Source organism: Ranitomeya variabilis, chromosome 4 (genome assembly GCF_051348905.1).
Source record: "Ranitomeya variabilis isolate aRanVar5 chromosome 4, aRanVar5.hap1, whole genome shotgun sequence".
Classification (NCBI taxonomy): Eukaryota; Metazoa; Chordata; class Amphibia; order Anura; family Dendrobatidae; genus Ranitomeya; species Ranitomeya variabilis.
The window spans coordinates 623,500,895-623,523,108 of record NC_135235.1 but is presented as its reverse complement, the minus strand read 5'-3'; the positions used below and the strand labels follow the sequence as shown (position 1 = coordinate 623,523,108).

Genomic DNA, 22,214 nt, shown 5'->3' with positions numbered 1-22,214 from the left:
CTCCTATTGAAGCAACTAGATTTCCTTTTCATTGCCTCCATAAAGTATCATGCTAACAAAAGAGCCCCCAAACACAGTATGATATCCTCAGAGTGAATTCTTCCATAAAGTATAATGGCCCCCACACAGCATGATGCCCCAATACAACCCTCCACACTATATAATGGCCCCCATTAGCCCTCTAAATAGTATAATGTCCACCACACAGCCCTCCAAACAGCATGATGGCCACCCCCCCCCCCCACAGTCCCCCACACAGTATGATAGACCCCACATAGCCCAGCAAACAGTTTAATGGTACCCGTATAATCCTCCAAACAAAATAGTGGACCCCCACATAGACGTGCAAACAGTATAATGGCACCGCACATAGACCAGCAAACAGTATAATGGAACCAACAAAACCCTCCACACTGTATAATGGCCCCCACATAGATCTGCAAGCAGCATAATGGCATCCACATAAACCTGCAAACAGTATAATCCCCCCCAGATACACTTGCAAACAGTATGATGGCCTTCACGTTAATATAATAGCCCCCACATAGCCCTCCAAATAGTGAAATGGCCTCAACATATCCTTCCATATAGTATAATGGACTCCATATAGCGCTCCATACAGTGTAATGGGCCCAACATAGCCTTCCATACAGAATAATGGGCCCCACATAGTCCTCCACACAGTATAATGGGACTCACGTAGTCCTCCATACAGTATAATGGGAGTCATATACCATACAGTATAATAGATCCCACAATGTCCTCACTTATTTAAAAAATAAATAAATACTCACCTTTCCTAATTTCCCCCCTGCTTTGGTTTCCATAGCATGTGTTCTGAAGCTCTTGACTGCTCGGCTCAGCGAACTAGTGATGCCATCTGCGCTAAGACGTCAGAGCTTAAATGAAGAAGGAAAATGATGGAGGAGAAAGCGGATGGGTCCCTCTTCCATCATTGCGTTCAACTGGTCCCCAACCAAGGATTAGTTCTTCTATTGTGATGTTATCAGATTTAGAGTTGTCACACACTTGTGGCATCCCCTGACTCCTTGTTTAGAGTGCTGGCCATGTTCTCCTTGGTCAACTCTCCCGGAATGTCTTGTAGCCTCTATAAAGAATAGGGGAGATCTTCCGGAGATGATTGCAAATCTCCTGGTCACTAACGAACCCCCCATAATCCTCACCAGAAAAATATGTTACCAGAAAGTTTAATGTGCTTGATGCTGGGATGTTCCACCTTTAAAGAGAGCCCCATGACCAATTACAATTTTGATGACAGAATGGAGCAAGGTGTGGAGGGGCACAGTTTCTCCTCCCAGTCAACTTGAAGAGTGGGCCAACAGTCTTAATAGATGGGTATTCTCAACTAAAACATTTACAGAATATCCACTGGACATCTCATCAGTGCCTGGTAGGTGTAGTTTCAGATCTATGACTTGATTTGGGAGAAACAAAATCCTTAGGAAAAGCACTTCGGCTGAGAATCTGTGAACAGAGGTCACCGGTCTCTCATTCTTCTTTATGTTAAAGGGTCTAGAAGACTAACCTGCTGGAGCCTCCCTTTAAAGTCTGTAGTTATAAAATGTACCAAACTCTACTCGGCAGTCACTTCAGGTGCAGCTTTAGCAAATTTTTCGAGGAAATACAAGTGAAAACAACATGAACAAGATTTTTGTGGTATTATTCAGATTTTTTTTGAACTGGTGCCAAACGATACAAAGAGAGTCAGTGTTTGCTGGTAGAAACTGGGTTATCATTACAGGGAAGTACTTTTCAAACCCAGTGACTTTTGCATTGTTTTCATTTCCTAGTTAGACCTTAAAGTAGATTTTAATTAATAGACCTTGTAATAATAATACGATCCACAGTTGGATGAGTTAATAAAAAAGGTGCCTGTGCTGAGATAATCTTGTAAATATGCAGCTGCTATGTCTTATATGTCTGACTGTACAGGCACATGGTCGATGCATACCACAGCTCCTGGACAGGTTAACGGCTTTGCCCCGAAGACTATTTTCACCTTCATGACCAGGCCAATTTTTACAATTCTGACCACGGTCACTTTATGAGGTCATAACTCTGGAACGCTTCAACGGATCCTGGTGATTCCAAGAATGTTTTCTCGTGACATATTGTACTTTATGATGGTGGTAAAATTTCTTTGCTATGACGCGTTTATTTGTGAAAAAAATGGAAATTTGGCCAAAATTTTGCAATTTTCAAAATTTAATTGTTATGCTCTTAAATGAGAGAGTCATATCGCACAAAATAGTTAATAAATAACATTTCCCATATGTATTCTTTACATCAGCACAATTTTGGAAACATAATTTATTTTTGTTAGGAAGGTATAAGGGTTAAAAGTTGACGATTTCTAATTTTTACAACTAAATTTGCAAAACCATTTTTTTTAAGGACCACCTCACACTTGAAGTGACTTTGAGAGGCCTATATGACAGAAAATACCCCAAATGACACCATTCTAAAAACTGCACCCCTCAAGGTGCTCAAAACCACATTCAAGAAGTTTATTAACCATTCAGGTGGAATGTGGAAGGTAAAAGCAAACATTTACTTTTCTTTCACAAAAATTTTCCTTTAGACCTATTTTTTTTTTTTTTACTTTCGCAAGGGTAACAGGAAAAAATGGACCATACATTATGTTGTGCAATTTCTCCTGAGCATGACGATACCCCATATGTGACGGAAATCTACTGTTTGGGCACACAGCAGGGCTCGGAAGTGAAGGAGCGCCATTTGACTTTTTGAATGTAAAATAGCTGGAATAATTAGCGGTTGCCACGTCACAATTGAAGAGCCCCTGATGTGCCTAAACAGTGGAAACACCCAACAAGTGACACATTTTGGAAACTAGACACCTTAGGGAACTTATCTAGATGTATACTGAGCATCTTGAACCCCCAGGTGCTTCATAGAAGTTTATAACGTTACGCTGTGAAAATAAAAGAAAATCACATTTTTCCCACAAAAATCTTTTTTAGCTACAAATTTTGTATTTTCACAAGGGCAAAAGAAAAAAAAATGGACCCCAAAGTTTGTTGTGCAATTGAGTTCTGAGTTCACCAATACCCCATATGTGGTTGAAAACTACTTTTGAGGTCCAGTGCAAAGCCCAGAAAGGAAGTAGCGCCATATTACATTTTGCTGCACTTGTTTGAGGGAGCCATGTTACATTGGCAGAGCTGCTGAAGTGCCAGAGCAGCAGAACCCTCCATAAGTGACCCCATTTTACCAATTAAACCTTTAGGGGTGCAGTGATTATATTAACACCACAGGTGTGTCACAAACTTTTATGCCATTGGGCAGTGAAGAAAAAATAATCTACATTTTTACCACCAAGATTGTGTTTTAGCCCCAACTTTTACATTTTCACACTGGGATATGGGTAAAAATGGCACCAAGAATTTGTCCCACAATTTCTGCTGAATGTAGAAATACCCCATATGTGACTGTACAGTACTACTTTGCTATAAGCAGTGACTTAGGAGGGACAGAGCGCTGTTTGCCTCTTGTAGCGCAGATTTTCCTAGACTAGCTTGTGGATTCCATAAGAGCCCATAAATGCTAAAAAGCAGACACCCCCTTCCCCCCCTCAAGAGACCCCATTTTGGAAATTATAACCCTTTGGGAATTTATCTACAGATGTAGTGATGATTTTTACTCCATGGGTGTGTAGCGCCCCCACTGCCGCAGGGCCGAGGGGTACCCGGTACCGGGCCTCTGAGTCTCTGCTCTGGGATTGTCACGGTGGCTAGACCCGGTCCGTGACCCTGCTGAGGGGCGTACAATGAAGGTGTTGGTGGGGGTGATGTTATGGTGCGGTGCAGGTCGCAGTAAATAACAAGGACACCAGGTTGCAGTCTCTTTACCTCTTTACTGAAGGCTTCAGGATCCTCAGTCCGGAATACGGTTAACCGGGCTGCGCAAGTCCGGCCGGTCCGATGGCACCTCCAGAGTTCCCTTTGCAGGTGGAAATCTGTGCCTACCTTCTAGCGCTTGTGTGCTGTGGTCCTCCCCTGCTGTGCTTATGGGATAGTCCCCACAACTGTTGTGTCTGTTTCTGAAGTTCCCTCACAACTCGATTATGATGTTCTTCTTCGTCCCCCAGATGATATGGCTAGGACGCACCCGTATGACGGGTAGGCTCGGAGCTCTTCCTGGACCCTAGTGTCGCCCCTCTCCTGTTGTTGCCCCCTATGTCTTCTTAGGTGATTTGGGTGAGACAGCCCGCCTATAACTGACTGTCCTGCCGTAGGTTTGAAGTTAGGCCTGGAGCTCTATACTTCCTCGGCGTTCCGGCCACCGGCTACGCGCCTCAGTAGGATGTTGCCTCGGTCTTACAGCACGACTCCTACTGGTGTTTCTCCTTGTTGTGTTGATCTCGTTTCTCACTCAGCACAATAAACCTCGCTTCTTGTCCTTTCTTAGGGTACCGCCGCGATCAGGTGCAGGTGCGGTCCCGTAACGTTCTCTCTGTTCGCTAGGCCTCTGTCAGGATCCCACCCCTGACAGGGACCCCCCTGAATCTTCCCCTGCAACACCCTCTGCCACAGGATGTTGCCTGGTTCCAACCCAGTCAGCTTTCTGACTAACTTCCTATCCAACCCCCAGTTTTACCAGACTGTGAGGAGTGGCCTAATACATAGCGCCCTTAGCTCCCCCTGGAGGCCAGACTGTGAAGTGTATTGGTGTCTGTGATACCTGGTCAGGTGAACTCCTTCAGTGCCATCAGACGTACCATAGCCCCCCTTAGCGGCGGAGCATCAGTACTGCAACGACCAGGACTCTGGGGCGCTGCAGGTGTTTGTCAGAAACAAGCAGAGCAGCAGTGGATGTTGCTGAGTGAAAATTGCAAACTGCCGTTGTAGTGACCAGTACGCTGTAGTGACCAGCACATTATGCCCAGCTCATGCATCTGGAGGCAGGCACCTGTAAATTAGACGGGCACTCATCACTACAGAAATGCCAAACATGTGGGCGCTAAATGTTGTTTAGGCACACTGGGGCTCAGAAGGGAGGGGGCATTTGGATTTGGGAGTGGAGAATTTGTTGAATTTCTATTGGCAGGTGAGGAGCCATTTCACTTTTCCAAAGCCTTTGTGCTACCAGTAACGTGGAAGCCCCCTATATTTCAGTTAACAGATGACAGTGAATTGAGTGTAAGCTTTTATTGGGAACACTTTACATAACGTTTGAGATCACAGTTATTCAGCGCTCTACGCTGACCACTTACTTTGGAGTTTCCATCTAAATCTCTGAATGACGTGATTCAGATGAAACCCCCGATGGATCCAATCACTATAATGAGGCAGCAGAGTTACTTTGGACTCCGTCTGGCCTCTGTTCCACGGTGTCCTTCTTTTCAGAAGCACAAAACTGTGGCTGATGGCACTTTTATGCAATTCTAAAAAGATGTACACCACCAGATCACAGGTCAGATGGAGTCCACAGTGCCTACATCTGCATCAATATAGGGAATTTTTGGCCTGAGGTTCTGTATGAATCACGTATTTCAGAGATTTACATGGACACCCCGATGTAAACGCTCAGCGGAGAGCGCAGGATAAATATGCACCGAGCCTTACTGCGATCTTTTAGAGGCAGAATGAAAAAATCAACAGCATGTGAAGAATTGGTTTTATTTCTATTTTTTTTATGTCATTCCTCATGCAGTATAAGTGATTAGGCAACTTTATTCTTTGGGTTGATGCGATTACAGCAATACCAGATTTATATCGGGTTTTTATGTTTGGCTTCTGTCACATATTAAAAGACGCTTATTATTGTGAAAACTAGTTTTTGTGTCACCATATTGTGAGAGCTATCATTTTGTCATATTTTGGCCGACAGAGTCATGTGAGGGCTTGTTTTTTGCGGGACGAGCTGACGTTTCTATTGGTACCATTTTCGGGCACATGACATTTTTCATCGTTTCCTATTCCGATTTTTGGGAGACAGAATAAACAAGAATCAGCAATTCAGGAATTGCTTTTTTTTATACCATTCCGTGTGCGGTAAAATTGGTACGGCAGCTTTATTCTTTATGAGGCGATACCTCATTTATATCATTTTTTTATGTTTTGGCGCTTTTACACAAAAACTATTTTATAGAAAAAAATTATTATTTTTGCATTGCTTTATTCTGAGAGCTATAACTTTTTTATTTTTCAGCTGATGGAGCTGTATGGCAGCTTGTTTTTTTGCAGGACAAGATGACGTTTTCAGCTGTAACATTTTTATTTACATCCTTTTTTATCGCTTTATATTGCACTTTTTATTCGGCGATATGAAGATAAAGCATTGTTTTTTGACTCGTTTTTTATTTATTTTTTACGGGGTTCACTGAAGGGGTTACCTAGTGGGACAGTTTTATAGAGCAGGTCGTTACAGAGACGGCGATACAAAACATGTGTACTTTTATTGTTTCTTTAATTTACAGAAATAAATGTATTTATTGGAAAAAAAAAAATTCTTTATTCAGGGATTTAAAAAAAAAATATTTTTACACTTTGTAATATTTTTTTTTTTTACTTTTTTACATTGTACCAGTATGGGACATTACTTTATAACATCAGATTGCTGATCTGATACTCTGCACTGCAGAGCATCAGATCAGCGATCTGACAGGCAGGTAAGGAGGCATGCTAACACCTGCTCTCAGCAGGCACTCACAAGCCACCTTACCTGCAGGACCCCACAGCCATCTTGGAGCTGGGGGGTCTCCATGGAGACCATCAAGACAATGCGATCGCATCGCGTTGTCCTGATGGTAGCGCACAGGGAGCCCCCTCCCTGCGCAATGCTTCTCTATGCCGCTGTCTCTACTGACAGCAACATCAGAGGGGTTAAATGCCCATGATCAGTGCTAGCACTGATTGTGACCGTTACTGCGGGGTTTCAGCTGTCACATACAGCTGACACCCGCACCCGATTGCCGAGGCGTTCAGCATGAGCCCACGGTCATGCTGCCGTACTAGTACTGCAGTTTGCGTGAACGCATCTCCAGCAGAGCAGTACTAGTGCGGTGCATGTCACGATGGGGTTAAGAAGCATAAGTGATTTATGATAACTAAGTATACAGTCTTCAAAACACTGGCTTGCAGTTGTTTTTTCTGAGGTAACACATTTTCCTGCCTATTTTAAACACAGGAGCAAATGTTTCTGTGGTGTCTCCAGCCCTCTGAACTCATCATAAATCAAGTCAGTGATGTAGGACCTCCAGGGGACACTGAGCTTGTATGTGAAGAGCTCAGAGGGCTGGAGACACTGGAGAAACACTCATTCCTGTGTTAAAACAGGCAGAGAAATGTGTTACCTCAGTAAGAAGCAGCTGTCAGCACTTGCTGTGATGTCTGTATACTCACTTATCATAAGTGACTTATGATCCCTCCCCTGCCCAGGAGCTGAGGCATCTGTCTGAATGGTAGGGCACAGAAAATAAGACAGTACATAGCATGGGGCACATTTATGTTTATAAGCAGGGCCGGACTGGCCATCGGGCAGTTCTGGCAAATGCCAGAAGGGCCGGTGGCAGTAGTGGGCCGCTCGAGTGTGCCGCTGTCGGCGCACTCCCGGCCCCGCATTCAACTATACCGGCGTCATAGACGCCGGTACAGTTGAATGCAATGATGGAGGAGAGAGCGTCTGCTGACGCTTCCTCTCCCATCATTCCCCGCTCTGCCTGCCACTGACACTGCGGGTGCGCGATGACGTCATATCATCGCGCACCTGCTGTGTGACCGGGCGGGCAGACTGCGACTGCTGAGACCAGAGCCAGAGCAGCGCGGGGCACGAGGAGAGAGGTGAGTAGAGTGTTTTGTTGTTTTTTTTTATCAATGAGTGATGACTGGATTGTGGAGCTATTGGGGGGGGGGGGGGCTGTGCTGCATTCCATTCTATGGGCCTGTGCTGCATTATATTCTATGGGCCTGTGCTGCATTATATTCTATGGGGCTGTGCTGCATTCCATTCTATGGGCCTCTGTTGCATTATATTCTATGGGGCTGGCTGCATTCCATTCTATGGGCCTCTGCTGCATTATATTCTATGGGCCTGTGCTGCATTATATTCTATGGGGCTGTGCTGCATTATATTCTATGGGGCTGTGCTGCATTCCATTCTATGGGCCTGTGCTGCATTATATTCTATGGGCCTGTGCTGCATTATATTCTATGGGCCTGTGCTGCATTATATTCTATGGGCCTGTGCTGCATTATATTCTATGGGGCTGTGCTGCATTCCATTCTATGGGCCTGTGCTGCATTATATTGTATGGGGGCTGTGCTGCATTACATTCTATGGGGCTGTGCTGCATTACATTCTATGGGGCTGTGCTGCATTATATTGTATGGGGGCTGTGCTGCATTACATTCTATGGGGCTGTGCTGCATTATATTGTATGGTGGCTGGCTGCATTACATTCTATGGGGGCTGTGCTGCATTACATTCTATGGGGGCTGTGCAGCATTACATTCTATGGGGCTGTGCTGTATTATAGTCTATGGGGGCTGGCTGTATTACATTCTATGGGGGCTGTGCTGTATTACATTCTATGGGGGCTGAGCTGTAATGCTGGATACAGCTGTAATTATATGTTATATAGTCGTGTTACACTCCCCTCACTTCTTGTAGCCTACAAGTGTACAAAGATATTATACAGTCACCATGTGACAAGTGGGCCTGTGTGACTTCAAATGCCAGGGCTGAATTTTAGTCCCAGTCCGGCCCTGTTTATAAGATTATCTTGGCACAGATAATTTTTATGAACACACCCAATTGTGGAACTTATTATTATTCCAAGATCTATTAATTAAAATGTACATTGCTCATGGGACAACTCATTTAAGACTTTTTAAGCAATTACTTTATGGTATAAATGGAAGCCTCAATATATGCTTAAGTTAGTGCTAACCTAGGTATTAGAAACTAGGAGTCATAAAGTTAGATCTTAGTCAATCCCTTGATAAAAGTAATAATGGATGTGCCTTTTGCCCGTTATCTTATCTAATATGACTGTATGGGTATAATAGGACCATATATTCAAGGTAAAAGTCTTTGCTTAATAAGACCCTAATTATAGTGCCCTATAAGCAAGGGTATAGCTGGGGTAAGGGACTATTATATTATTTTCTCTGGTTGCTGGGGAGAGAACCAATGAGCCACTTTCCTTCAGCCTGCACATCTATAATATAACGCTGGGAGCGTCACTCTGTCCGAAGCCTTTATAGACTGCGCAAGGGCAAGCGCCGGCGCAGTCTGGACCCCACAGAGCGACGCTCCCAGGAGATCGCGGTATGCGTAAGCGCTGAACGCACACCGCGATCTCCAACAGAGAAGCAGGGACGAGCAAGGAGGCGGAGGGTGAGTATACTTACCTGTCCCGTTCCACCGACACGCTTCCGGGCCATGAATGTCCCCCTGCTCCCGGAATCGGCGCCTGCGCAGTCCGCGCTTTCCGGCGCCATTTTCTTGAAGACACATTGCAGTGTGTCTTCAAGAAAATGGCGCCGGAAAGCGCGGACTGCGCAGGCGCCGATTCCGGCACCAGGAGGACACAGAAAATGGCGCCGGAAATGAATGAGGTAGCACAAGTAACAAATTGCTGTGCCATGAGGCTGTGGCACTTCATGTCACAGCTATTTGTTACTTACGCCACCTGATTCATTTCCGCCGCCATTTTCTTGGTCCTGCTCCCGGAATCGGCGCCTGCGCAGTCCGCGCTTTCCGGCGCCATTTTCTAGAAGACACATTGCAGTGTGTCTTCAAGAAAATGGCGCCGGAAAGCGCGGACTGCGCAGGCGCTGATTCCGGGAGCAGGACCAAGAAAATGGCGGCGGAAATGAATCAGGTGGCGACAGCCGCCGCACCCAGCACAGCCGTCCACAGCCGCCGCACCCAGCACAGCCGTCCACAGCCGCCGCACCCAGCACAGCCACGCACAGCCACCCACAGCCGCCGCAACCACCACAGCCGCCGCACCCAGCACAGCCACGCACAGCCGCCGCACCCAGCACAGCCACGCACAGCCACCCACAGCCGCCGCAACCACCACAGCCGCCGCACCCAGCACAGCCACGCACAGCCGCCGCACCCAGCACAGCCGCCGCACCCTGCACAGCCACCCACAGCCGCCGCACCCAGCACAGCCGCCGCACCGAGCACAGCCGCCGCACCGAGCACAGACTCCCACAGCCACGCACAGCCGCCGCACCCAGCACAGCCGCCGCACCCAGCACAGCCACGCACAGCCGCCGCACCCAGCACAGCCGCCACACCCAGCACAGCCGCCCACAGCCACGCACAGCCGCTGCACCCAGCACAGCCACCGCACCCAGCACAGCCACCGCACCCAGCACAGCCACCCACAGCCACGCACAGCCGCCTGCACTCAGCACAGCCGCCCGCACTCAGCACAGCCGCCCGCACTCAGCACAGCCGCCCGCACTGATGGGGGCGCAGGATGGAGCAGCACATGATAGGATGGGGGCGCAGGATTGGAGCACATGACAGTATGGGGATGCAGGATGGAGTAGCACATGACACGGTGGAGCAGCACATGACAGGATGGGGGCGCAGGATGGAGCAGCACATGACACGGTGGAGCAGCACATGACAGGATGGGGGTGCAGGATGGAGCAGCACATGACACGGTGGAGCAGCACATGACAGGATGGGGGCGCAGGATGGAGCAGAACATGACACGGTGGAGCAGCACATGACAGGATGGGGGCGCAGGATGGAGCAGCACATGACACGGTGGAGCAGCACATGACAGGATGGGGGCGCAGGATGGAGCAGCACATGACACGGTGGAGCAGCACATGACAGGATGGAGACCATATACCAATATAAATGCTCGCCACCAGGGCGTAGAACGGGTTCAATAGCTAGTTTAGATATAACGATAGGGCAACAAACTAAACCCTTATCCCGGGTGAAAGGGAGGACTTGGTCAGGCAGAATTAGGCAGAGATTTGTGCTCTGAATTATAAGTCGTCCTACAACTGACCACTCCACAGTGTATTTTGAGCATTAAGGCCATCTATAGGGATCAGAAACAGTGCTAAACCCAGCAGGTATCTGGAGTTGGCACAATAATAAGTGAACTAAGTACTTCCGCTCTGTCTGTAAGCTCAGTTCAGGTCAGCTGCATTAGAAAAAGATCTGTAGATTATTACATTTACCCGGACATGGGTCAGTGGCCTCCGCCTAGGCAGCGATTGCTGTATATATACATACAGTATACAGTACAGACCAAAAGTTTGGACACACCTTCTCATTTAAAGATTTTTCTGGATTTTCATGACTATGAAAATTGTACATTCACACTGAAGGCATCAAAACTATTAATTAACACATGTAGAATTATATACTTAAAAAAGTGTGAAACAACTGAAAATATGTCTTATATTCTAGATTCTTTAAAGTAGCCACCTTTTGCATTGATGACTGCTTTGCACACTCTTGGCATTCTCTTGATGAGCTTCAAGAGGTAGTCACCGGGAATGGTTTTCACTTCACAGGTGTGCCCTGTCAGGTTTAATAAGTGGGATTTCTTGCCTTATAAATGGGGTTGGGACCATCAGTTGTGCTGAGCAGAAGTCTGGTGGATACACGGCTGATAGTCCTACTGAATAGACTGTTAGAATTTGTATTATGGCAAGAAAAAAACAGCTAACAAAAGAAAAACGAGTGGCCATCATTCCTTTAAGAAATGAAGGTCAGTCAGTCTGAAAAATTGTGAAAACTTTGAAAGTGTCCCCAAGTGCAGTTGCAAATCCATCAAGCGCTACAAAGAAACTGGCTCACATGAGGACCGCCCCAGGAAAGGAAGACCAAGAGTCACCTCTGCTTCTGAGGATAAGTTTATCCAAGTCATCAGCCTCAGAAATCGCAGGTTAACAGCAGCTCAGATTAGAGACCAGGTCAATGCCACAATGAGTTCTAGCAGCAGACACATCTCTACAACAACTGTTAAGAGGAGACTTTGTGCAGCAGGCCTTCATGGTAAAACAGCTGCTAGGAAACCACTGCTAAGGACAGGCAACAAGCAGAAGAGACTTGTTTGGGCTAAAGAACACAAGGAATGAACATTAGACCAGTGGAAATCTGTGCTTTGGTCTGATGAGTCCAAATTTGAGATCTTTGGTTCCAACCACTGTGTCTTCGTGCGACGCAGAAAAGGTGAACGGATGGACTCTACATGCCTGGTTCCCATCGTGAAGCATGGAGGAGGAAGTATGATGGTGTGGGGGGGCTTTGCTGGTGACACTGTTGGGGATTTATTCAAAATTGAAGGCATACAGAACCAGCATGGCTACCACAGCATCTTGCAGCTGCATGCTATTCCATCCGGTTTGCGTTTAGTTGGACCATCATTTATTTTCCAACAAGACAATGACCCCAAACACACCTCCAGGTGTGAGAAGGAGAGTGATGGGGTGCTACGCCAGAAGACCTGGCCTCCACAGTCACCAGACCTGAACCCAATCGAGATGGTTTGGGATGAGCTGGACTGCAGAGTGAAAGCAAAAGGGCCAACAAGTGCTAAGCATCTCAGGGAACTCCTTCAAGATTGTTGGAAGACCATTCCCGGTGACTACCTCTTGAAGCTCATCAAGAGAATGCCAAGAGTGTGCAAAGCAGTCATCAAAGCAAAAGGTGGCTACTTGGAAGAACCTAGAATCTAAGACATATTTTCAGTTGTTTCACTCTTTTTTTGTTAAGTATATAATTCCACATGTGTTAATTCATAGTTTTGATGCCTTCAGTGTGAATGTACAATTTTGATAGTCATGAAAATGCAGAAAAATCTTTAAATGAGAAGGTGTGTCTAAACTTTTGGTCTGTACTATATACATACATATATATATATATATATATATATATATATATATATATATATATATATAGAGAGAGAGAGAGAGAGAGAGATAGATAGATAGATAGATAGATAGATAGATAGATAGATAGATAGATAGATAGATAGATAGATATATCAGAAAGTGGCTTCCTTTTCATGTTTGTACATACATTTGATTTCTCAAGGAATGTGAGCTCCACTCTTTCTGAGCAAAGCAATGTGGGGTTGAGATTGTTGGTACAAAGAAAATACCAGGAAATTGCTTAAATATTGATTCTTCATTATAATGTTCCATTGACTGTTGCAGGAACACAAAGCCAGAAAGCCAATATTCTCCTATACTGTATGTGACAATTTATATTGTTGTAGTCATAGCTTTAAACTAAGCTCAAATGCTGTGTGTGCAGGGAGCTTGTTGATTTCAGTAGCTAAGCCAGCCCCCTTCTGTGCCTTGACATCAGGTGTGATTGAGCTTGCGTTAATTCTTCAATTAACAATTGTGCCCTAATAGAAGTGCCAGTTCCAGTGCTGGGTCCCTCAAGCTCCACTCCCAGTTTGGGTTTGACACTTGGCAGCATTTCTTATGTCGGAATGTAACCAGTGCCGTTGTCAATGAGGGTGGCTGACCTTCTTAACAGCTAAATCAGGCCTGTTCACTGTTTGAGTGGGTGGTTGGCTTATCTACTGGAAAAAAATCAGTCATCTAGCATTTCCTAGTAAGAATGTGTGTTAAGACATTATTAGTTATTAGTGACAGCGTTGTAGTTTGACAGACAGTAGGGAGAGTTAAAGTTAATAGTTAGGACTAGCCCAGAGTGGGAGTGGCTAAAGTGAAGGGACATAGACATTTTCCTGTCAGGAAGTAAGATAGGGCTTAGCACTAGAAGCAAACCTATGGTCTTACCAGAGAGTTAGGCTACATGAAGTGGATGTCCCTGACATGAGACAAGACCAAGGCAGTTGATGGCGTAATCCTGAGCAGGGACAAGATAAGCAATAGAAGGACAGAGTGATGCACTGGAGACGGGTCCTGGGACAAGACGCTTAGCAAGACGGCACCGAGTTCGCAAGACAGAGGTGTAATGGGATAGGATGGAACAGGAAACAGGAGATAAAGAAAGTGCCCCTGGTGTCAGTAGCTCAGAAGCTAAGTCACGGTCATAGAGGCAAAAGTAGCTTCCCTAAGGGGAAAAGGATGCAGAACCATGGGTTGAAGTATAGGTCTCTCACTTATTGGACTGTGGGGCCAGTATTTGGGGGGCTTGGGAAGCTCAGAAGCATTGTGTTGGGTTGTGGTTAAGGTAGAGATGCTAGCTGAGGAGGAAGAAACCAGTGAGCCTAGGGAAGGTAAGAGAAAATGTGTGTGAAGATGCTCCATGTCAAAAGGAATTGTTCGCGACGTTATGCACCCTCTATCTATTGTACATAATTCCTACCAAGTTAATGTTCAATAAAAGACTGCTTATTTTTGACTGGTGGTCTTCCAACATTTTGTCCTGGCCAACCGAAGTCATTGGTATCATATTGCCACCATAGTCGCAGAACACACATCCAGCCAGGACCCCCATCTGCAAGTAATGTGGGGGGACGTGAAAAATGGGTACCGGGCCATGGCTTCCGCCCCATGCCATATTAAATGTTCATAAGGATCAAACCCCCTTGGCTAACACAATACATATTATTGGCAAGAATCAGGTCTTCTTTAAGGGAAACTGGTAAAAAAAATCAGAATTTCCCATAATTTGACTAGTATTTTACATCACAAAATATCTGCAAGAATTTTCAAAGCAAAAGTCGATTCATAAAGTGGGTCTCCATCATCCAGTGGAATGTGCAGTTGTCACCTAGAGAAGTTATTGTCTCTTTCTGTCCCCTGTAAATGTCTTCCTTCTAGGAGAAGGTATTTCCTCACAAGAAATGGGAAAACTTCCTGCCTAGAAACTCCAATTCACCAATGTCGTAGAAGGCCCTTAAAAAGTTAATTATGTTTGTTACTTCACTAAAGGCCCCGTCTCACTAAGCGATTTACCAACGATCACGACCAGCGATACGACCTGGCCGTGATCGTTGGTAAGTCGCTGTGTGGTCGCTGGGGAGCTGTCACACAGACCGCTCTCCCCAGCGACCAACGATCAGGGGAACGACTTCGGCATCGTTGAAACTGTCATCAACGATGCCGAAGTCCCCCTGCAGCACCCGGTAACCAGGGTAAACATCGGGTTACTAAGCGCAGGGCCGCGCTTAGTAACCCGATGTTTACCCTGGTTACCAAAAAAAACAAACACTACATACTCGCCTTTCGGTGTCCAGGTCCCTTGCCGTCTGCTTCCTGCTCTGACTGAGCCGCCGTACACTGAGAGCAGAGCGCAGCGGTGACGTCACTGCTGCGCTCTCACTTCTCACTGTACGGCGGCAGTCAGTGAGAGCAGGAAGCAGACGGCAAGGGACCTGGACACCGAAAGGCGAGTATGTAGTGTTTGTTTTTTTTGGTAACCAGGGTAAACATCGGGTTACTAAGCGCGGCCCTGCGCTTAGTAACCCGATGTTTACCCTGGTTACCAGTGAAGACATCGCTGGATCGGTGTCACACACACCGATTCAGCAATGTCAGCGGGGCCTCAACGACCAAAAAAAGGTCCAGGCCATTCCGACACGACCAGCGATCTCGCAGCAGGGGCCTGATCGCTGGTACGTGTCACACATAGCGAGATCGCTATGGAGGTCGCTGTTGCGTCACAAAACTTGTGACTCAGCAGCGATCTCGCTAGCGATCTCGCTATGTGAGACGGGGCCTTAAGACTAGATAATCACTAAATTACTCCTGACTTTCACTAGAATCTACTTAAAAGTAATCTCGCTCGTTAATTGTCTTCAAAGCCATGATGCCCAGGGCTACACTAATGCTGCCTATGCACCTTCAATAGCTAGCTGTCATATGAATGCTCATTTGGAAGACCCCTATACCTTCAGATATCCCCAATATACAGGTCTGCTCAGCTAGGCCAAGAATACATGTATTGTCAATGTGCACAGGGAAGTAAAGGTGCCCATACACGTTCAATAACTGTTGACTGAATGCTCGTTTGACCTATGCCTATCTCACCCAACTAATTTCTACACATGAATGTTTGGCTGGGCTAAAGATTGATGTGTTCTTTATAGAGAGCGGAGTAAAGCTCGGCCATACACATTAGATAGCTGTCTGCAGAACGTAGCTTCGGCCAACTGTTCGTCTGACAACCATCTCAACTGACTGTACCATACTCAGGGGCACTCAGTCGGCTGAGAGCTCTTGTGTTCTCTATGAGAAAGTCTTATCTCTGGGAGAACAATGTGATCTCAAGGAGAACAATGAGATCCGCAGTCCGATCCAAATCAACATCTCCCTTGACGATCAGTTGGTCGGTTCCCCCCTACATATTACATTTTTGGCTGTACCTGTTGATATTGGTGGGTTCAGTCAACATTAGTCTAATGTGTATGGGGGCCTTAAGACACTTTTGCCAGCAAGTTATTTACCTGAAGAACACAAGGACATCCTTATCTCCCCATCAGTCACATTAGACGTTCGGCCTATCCTACCGATATTGGAGGGTTTGATGGGTCATAATCTAATGTTCTTCCTTAAGAACAAAGGTATCAGGCATTACAAGTCAACATACCCAACCCTTCTTTTCTCTGATGGTGGAGAGTCTTGAGGGCACCATACTCATAGGATAGTCGGCTGGTTCTTATATGTATGGACACCTTTATGCTTCATCTCCTGATATAGAGTTCACAACTGGCACCCAAGGGTTGGTAAACTTGTTAACAACGTTTAACAATTCCATACTCCTCACCCATGCTGCTATACTATAAAGCAATTAAGCCAAAATACAGTACATTTGGAAGAGTTTACAGAGGTATGCATCAATCGATACTGCCTTGTAAGTACTGTGCCATCCCATCATGAACATACTGTATGGGTCATGTTAAGGATCATTATTAGTGATCAGCGAATATACTCGTTACTCGAGATTTCCCGAACACGCTCGGGGGTCCTCCGAGTATTTTTTGGTGCTCGGAGATTTATTTTTTATTGCCGCAGCTGAATGATTTACATCTGTTAGCCAGCATAAGTACATGTGGGGGATGCCTGGTTGCTAGGGAATCCCCACATGTACTTATGCTGGCTAACAGATAAATCTTTCAGCTGCGGCAATAAAAACTAAATTTCCGAGCACTAAAAAATACTCGGAGGACACCCGAGCGTGCTAGGGAAATCTCGAGTAACGAGTATATTCGCTCATCACTAATCATTATCCATCTTGTTGGGTCACTTGACCACTTGTCTGCTCACCTTCTTTAGAGCCTTCTTTAATAGTGTACCCATAGTCTGTAAGAAAGCTTTTGCCATGTATTCCCCATCCATCAGTCAGTCTTTAAGGAGCTCTGTAAGTTAAATGTACTTCTTTGACTACACTTATAATTCTTCAGACAATGATGGGCCTTTTGCCAGTCTCGGACAAAACTAAAAAAGTGAGTGAACAGTGCAAATTCAGGTGATACCAAAGGAGCCATGTTACTACATGGCATGGAAAGATGGATAGACTCCCAGCTCCATGCCAAACCCAGTAGGCAAAAAAACAGGTTAAGCAGCATTCAGTGATTATTCACGTCAGTTCAAGGAATCGCTGTATTGGATGATGAGGAAAATGCCTTTCGTATAACGTAGAAAACACCCTGTTCAGTTTCAGTCGTCTTCTTCTGCTTTCAGCCTCTCCAGACGGAGAAGACGTTGACAAGGAGAACAAACCTTTGGCTTTCTGGAGCCACAACTAGTAAGTCCCCCATTAATGATTGATGGTTGACCAGTCAAGTTTCGGCTGTGCGAAAAGAACGTAGCTTAAACTCTTACCTAATATGAGGTATTTTTAGAGACAACATTAATGAGTTTCCGCTTGTGATGTCTGACTGTGTTTTATGCTTTTTATGTTTGTTTCTTCACATTATATTCAAGATATAGCAATCTATATAAAATATAGTAACTTATATACAGTGTCACGCAGCATAGGCTTTACATAATGGGGGATGTAGTTTTGGGTGGTTCTTTAAAAGTGTATCACACGTCACAGACTTAGATACATCTGCTCAGCAAATAGTTACACACATGATAGGCTTAGATATATTAGACTATGATAGCAGAAGGAGTCCTGTGTAGTTCTTTAAAACTGTGTTACATATTGAGGCTTATATCAATTGAAACAGTAAATAGTATCGCACATGGTTGGATGAGATACACCCGCTCAGTAGATAAGTATCACACATGGTTGGCTTAGAAGTGTTAGCTCATCAGCTGGTAAGACTGTATCACACATGGTAGTCTAAGATCAGCAGCACAACATCACACATGAAATGCTTAGATACACCAGAATAGACATTTGTATCACATGTAAATTTAGATACACTTACAAAGGATGCAGCAGCACACTACGAGCACTACCACATATATGAACACTGAATATATAAATTATTAATTGCATTTCTGCAGCATAAACTATACTTATAAATCTGAAGTTCGAAAAGCATATTTTGAGCAAATTGTGTGACCCATCTGCAAGTGAGAGAACGACCTTCTAAGATGAGAACTTACACTATCAGACTTACTTCTCGTAAAGGGGGTTTTCTCAGGTTTGAAAGTTGTCTCCTGTCCAAAGGGAGCGGAGGTCGATTATGACTCTTCGTTCATTCTAATTAAAACACTTAAGATCAGCCAAGCACTGCACTTGGCAATCTTCAGCGCTTCCATTAAGAATGAATAAGAGTAGTACTGTGCATGATTGACCTCTGCTCCATTCAAACAGGAGAGCCCTACTCCTTGGGATTGGTGGGGCCACGGCAGTTGGACCCCCCCAGTGATTGGAAAGTTATGCCCTATACCAGGGTTATGGGATAACTTTTAAACGTGGGAACACCCAATTACACTTTAGATAGCTAAGAGCTGTCTCGAAAAATGCTTCAAAAATTGCGCTAGATTTTGTATACCTTTTTTAATGCATTTTACTTGCAAATTTTTTCTATTCATTTGAATGTTTGAAAAATGCTGAAATAAATCACGTTGTAGATTTGAAAAAACGCACTATGCCTGACAAGTGTGACCAACCTGTCAATCACTTTTCCAAGCGATGCCTCAAATCGCTTGTAACGCGCAAGTATTCTGCAAGCTAAAAACGCTTGCAAAACGCTTGGGTTTTGCGGGAAAATGCATGCGAATTCCGCATGCGTTTTACCCGTGGCAGGGAGTTTCGGAAATGCTGCGGACATTTCCGCAGCATTTCGGCAACATGGGCACATAGCCTGAAGGTTCAAATATGCAAGAAAAATCTTAGCAGCATCTACATGAGATTTCAGAAATCTCATTCACTTTGCTGGTACTGTAAAGAGCTGCTTTTTTCCGAGGTTAAAGTGCTTGTGCAATGCTAAAGTGCTAATTTGAGTCTCATAAAAATAGAGTGTTCACATCAAGAGATAGTATTAACTAAATGCTAAATAGAATGCTGGCATTTAGTAAACAACAAGTAGTAAAGTCATAACCTGTAGGTGATTTTGTAGGTTTTTGTAAATAAGCTAGTACACAGGAATGTTTGACTTGGCCAAGTGCTTCTTTGCCCTCTATGACAGAGTCGCTGCCAGAATCCTCTGGTGGTGGCTTTAACTACCAGGAATAAAAACTATCCGCTGCTGAAATTCAACCACCCAGATCCTTCTCTCTTTTGAATTCATCTGCCGGAGGGAGAATCAGGAGGTCCCTGTACATATTAGATTGTCGGATGATCCCACTGATATCAGTGGGTTATTCTGACTTTAGTCTAATGTGTGGTTGGATCTAGTCAACCACAAATATCCCATACATCACCAGACAGTGTGTGTTATATAAGAAAATATGCCAAGACTACAATCTCATCTACATTTTTTTCTTTTACTGTGTAGGAAATATTTGAAAGCCATGTCAGGTGAAGAAATTGGCAAGGAGACTCCCACAAACGAGTGTCCTGTGTGCTATGAACGTCTACAGAACCCCAATGTCTCAGAGCGGAGGTTGAGTTGTGGTCATTCCTTCTGCCATGATTGCCTGGTGAAGTATCTCATGACGGCCAAAAAAGAGGGTTCAATAAAGAAGAATATCATATGTCCGCTGTGCCGCTATGTGACATTCCTCAGCAAGAGGGGACTTATTTTGCCACCAAAAACTGGAGAACTCAATCAGATTCTAGAGGTTCCTCACAGTCTTTCCTGTCTTACGCATTCTACCATAGTAGGGAACCCTAACACATTGGTCATACCCATTCCTGAAACAACCGGGCCACATAGTTCTCAAGACCCATGCAGGTGTACATGTTCTGATGATACCAACCCAGATCTAATAGGTCATAATTGTGGCTCTCAAGTTTTTATAATCAGTGATCAAGGCCAACTCATGGAGAGCAGTGAAGACATTGTCACTACTAACACTGAAACCCACAGTGTTGATGCCCGGGCGAATTGTTGTCGTTCTCCATCTTTAATAATGATCCTATTATTGATATTTCTCGTGGCTGTCTTGGCGGCAGTACTTCCATGGATATTGTTGGTCAAAAAAACATGAGTATGAGGTTGCCCTTCTTCGGAGGTTTCGGACCAGGAGTAAAATTGCACCATCTAAAATGTGGTGACCATCACATGAAGACGGGTTTTGCCTCCAGATATAGATATGCTGTGAGACGCACAGGGATGGACATCTTTGGCACTTAAGTTCGTTGGATAAACCTAGACTGGATTTTGCTGCAGGCAAAGATGGAGGTTTGTGCTGGACTGTAAGATACTTCAATAATACATGGCACCTTCTGGGTTTAGATTTTGGCTAAAAGAAGATAATTCTAAGCCTCAAAATAAGTCAACCATGGCTGGTCTATAGTGCCATTAGAAAACTCAGTACTGACAATTTTTGCTTGAGACTGCGTGGTTAGCACCAAATATGAAGGACTATAAAACAGATTATTTAAGGTGTATGTAAAAAAAATGGAAACACCATACTAATATAATTTTAGAAAAATACTCATTTTGATTCATCTAAATTATATGCTTCGGTAAAAGACTAGAGGAATATTGAAACAATAAATGTAAACAAGCTGTGAAAATGAATGATTCCATCTTTGATTTTTCCAGGAACAGCACCACATTTGTCCACAGGTTGTGCGTGGTATTGCAATTATTAATTTCAGTGGCGCTCAGATGAAATTCCAGGCATACCTAATGACAGGTGTGGAGCTGTTTATGGAAGGGAACAGTCATGGTTTTCTTCTACAGTGTAACCGCTTGAAGGGGTTTATCGGGTGGAGATATTGATGAGCTATCTTTAGGATGTCATTAATATCCGATCGGATATCATAACACCCAGTACCGCCACCACATAGCTGACACCTGGCGTTGCGGCCTTAGAGGTTTAGGGTGTGTGCACATGTTTAGTGTTTGATTGCAGAAATTTCTGCACCATTTCTGCATCTCTTGACAAAATAAAACGCAACCTCAAAAAAATTGCCTTTATTGTGCGTTTTTTTTCAGTGCATTCAATGGGTGAAAAACCCAAGACAAAAACGCACAGAGAATTCACATGCTGCAGATTATTTTCTGCACCAAATCTGCAAGTCAAAAATACTAAACGTGTGCATGATACTTCAGGTTTGTCATTTACTTTGCCAGCATCAGGTTTTGCCACAAATCCATGCAGATAAAACCTGACAAAAATGCACCAAATCTGCAATGTGTGCACACAACCTCTTAGGCTATGTGAACACGTTGTCGATTTCCTGCGGATCCTCAGCATTTTTTTCCGCGCTGAAATGCTGCAGATCCACAAGTGATTTACAGTACAATGTAAATCAATGGGGTAAAAAAGTGCTGTGCTAATGGTGCGGAAAATTCCTCACTAAAAATGCAGCAGATTGAAAAAAGGACCATGTCAATTCTTTTTGCGGATCTGCAGCATTTCTGCACCCATTGACTTCCATTGGTTCAGACAAATCTGCAGCAAAATCGCAGGATATGCGGTTTTGCTGCGGAGTTGGGTGCGAGAAACGCTGCAGATCGGGAGGGGGAAGAGTGTGTGGGCGGAGACTGTGTGTGAGGAGAAGATGTGTGTGTGTGGGTGTTTGTGTGTGTCTACGGTGGTCTGCGGGGCTGTGTGTCTGTGTGCGGGGATTACGGGGTTGTGAGGGGATCGCAGGCTTGTGCGGGGATCGCGGGGCTGTGAGGGGATCGCAGGGCTGTGCGTGTCTATGTAAGTGTGTGCGGGGCTGTGTGTGTGTGCGGGGCT

At 44.9% G+C, this 22,214-nt stretch overlaps 1 protein-coding gene across 1 annotated transcript in view; it reads left to right on the top strand.

The window, feature by feature from the left end:
• Positions 1-21,054, top strand: part of RNF222 (ring finger protein 222) — a 29,890-nt gene extending 8,836 nt beyond the window's left edge. The window contains exons 2-3 of the mRNA XM_077257782.1: positions 17,640-17,703; positions 19,853-21,054. Of these exons, the coding sequence (XP_077113897.1) occupies positions 19,869-20,507 (639 nt within the window). The 5' untranslated portion in view covers positions 17,640-17,703; positions 19,853-19,868 and the 3' untranslated portion in view covers positions 20,508-21,054. The remainder of the gene's footprint in view (positions 1-17,639; positions 17,704-19,852) is intronic.
• Positions 21,055-22,214: the final 1,160 nt, after the last annotated feature.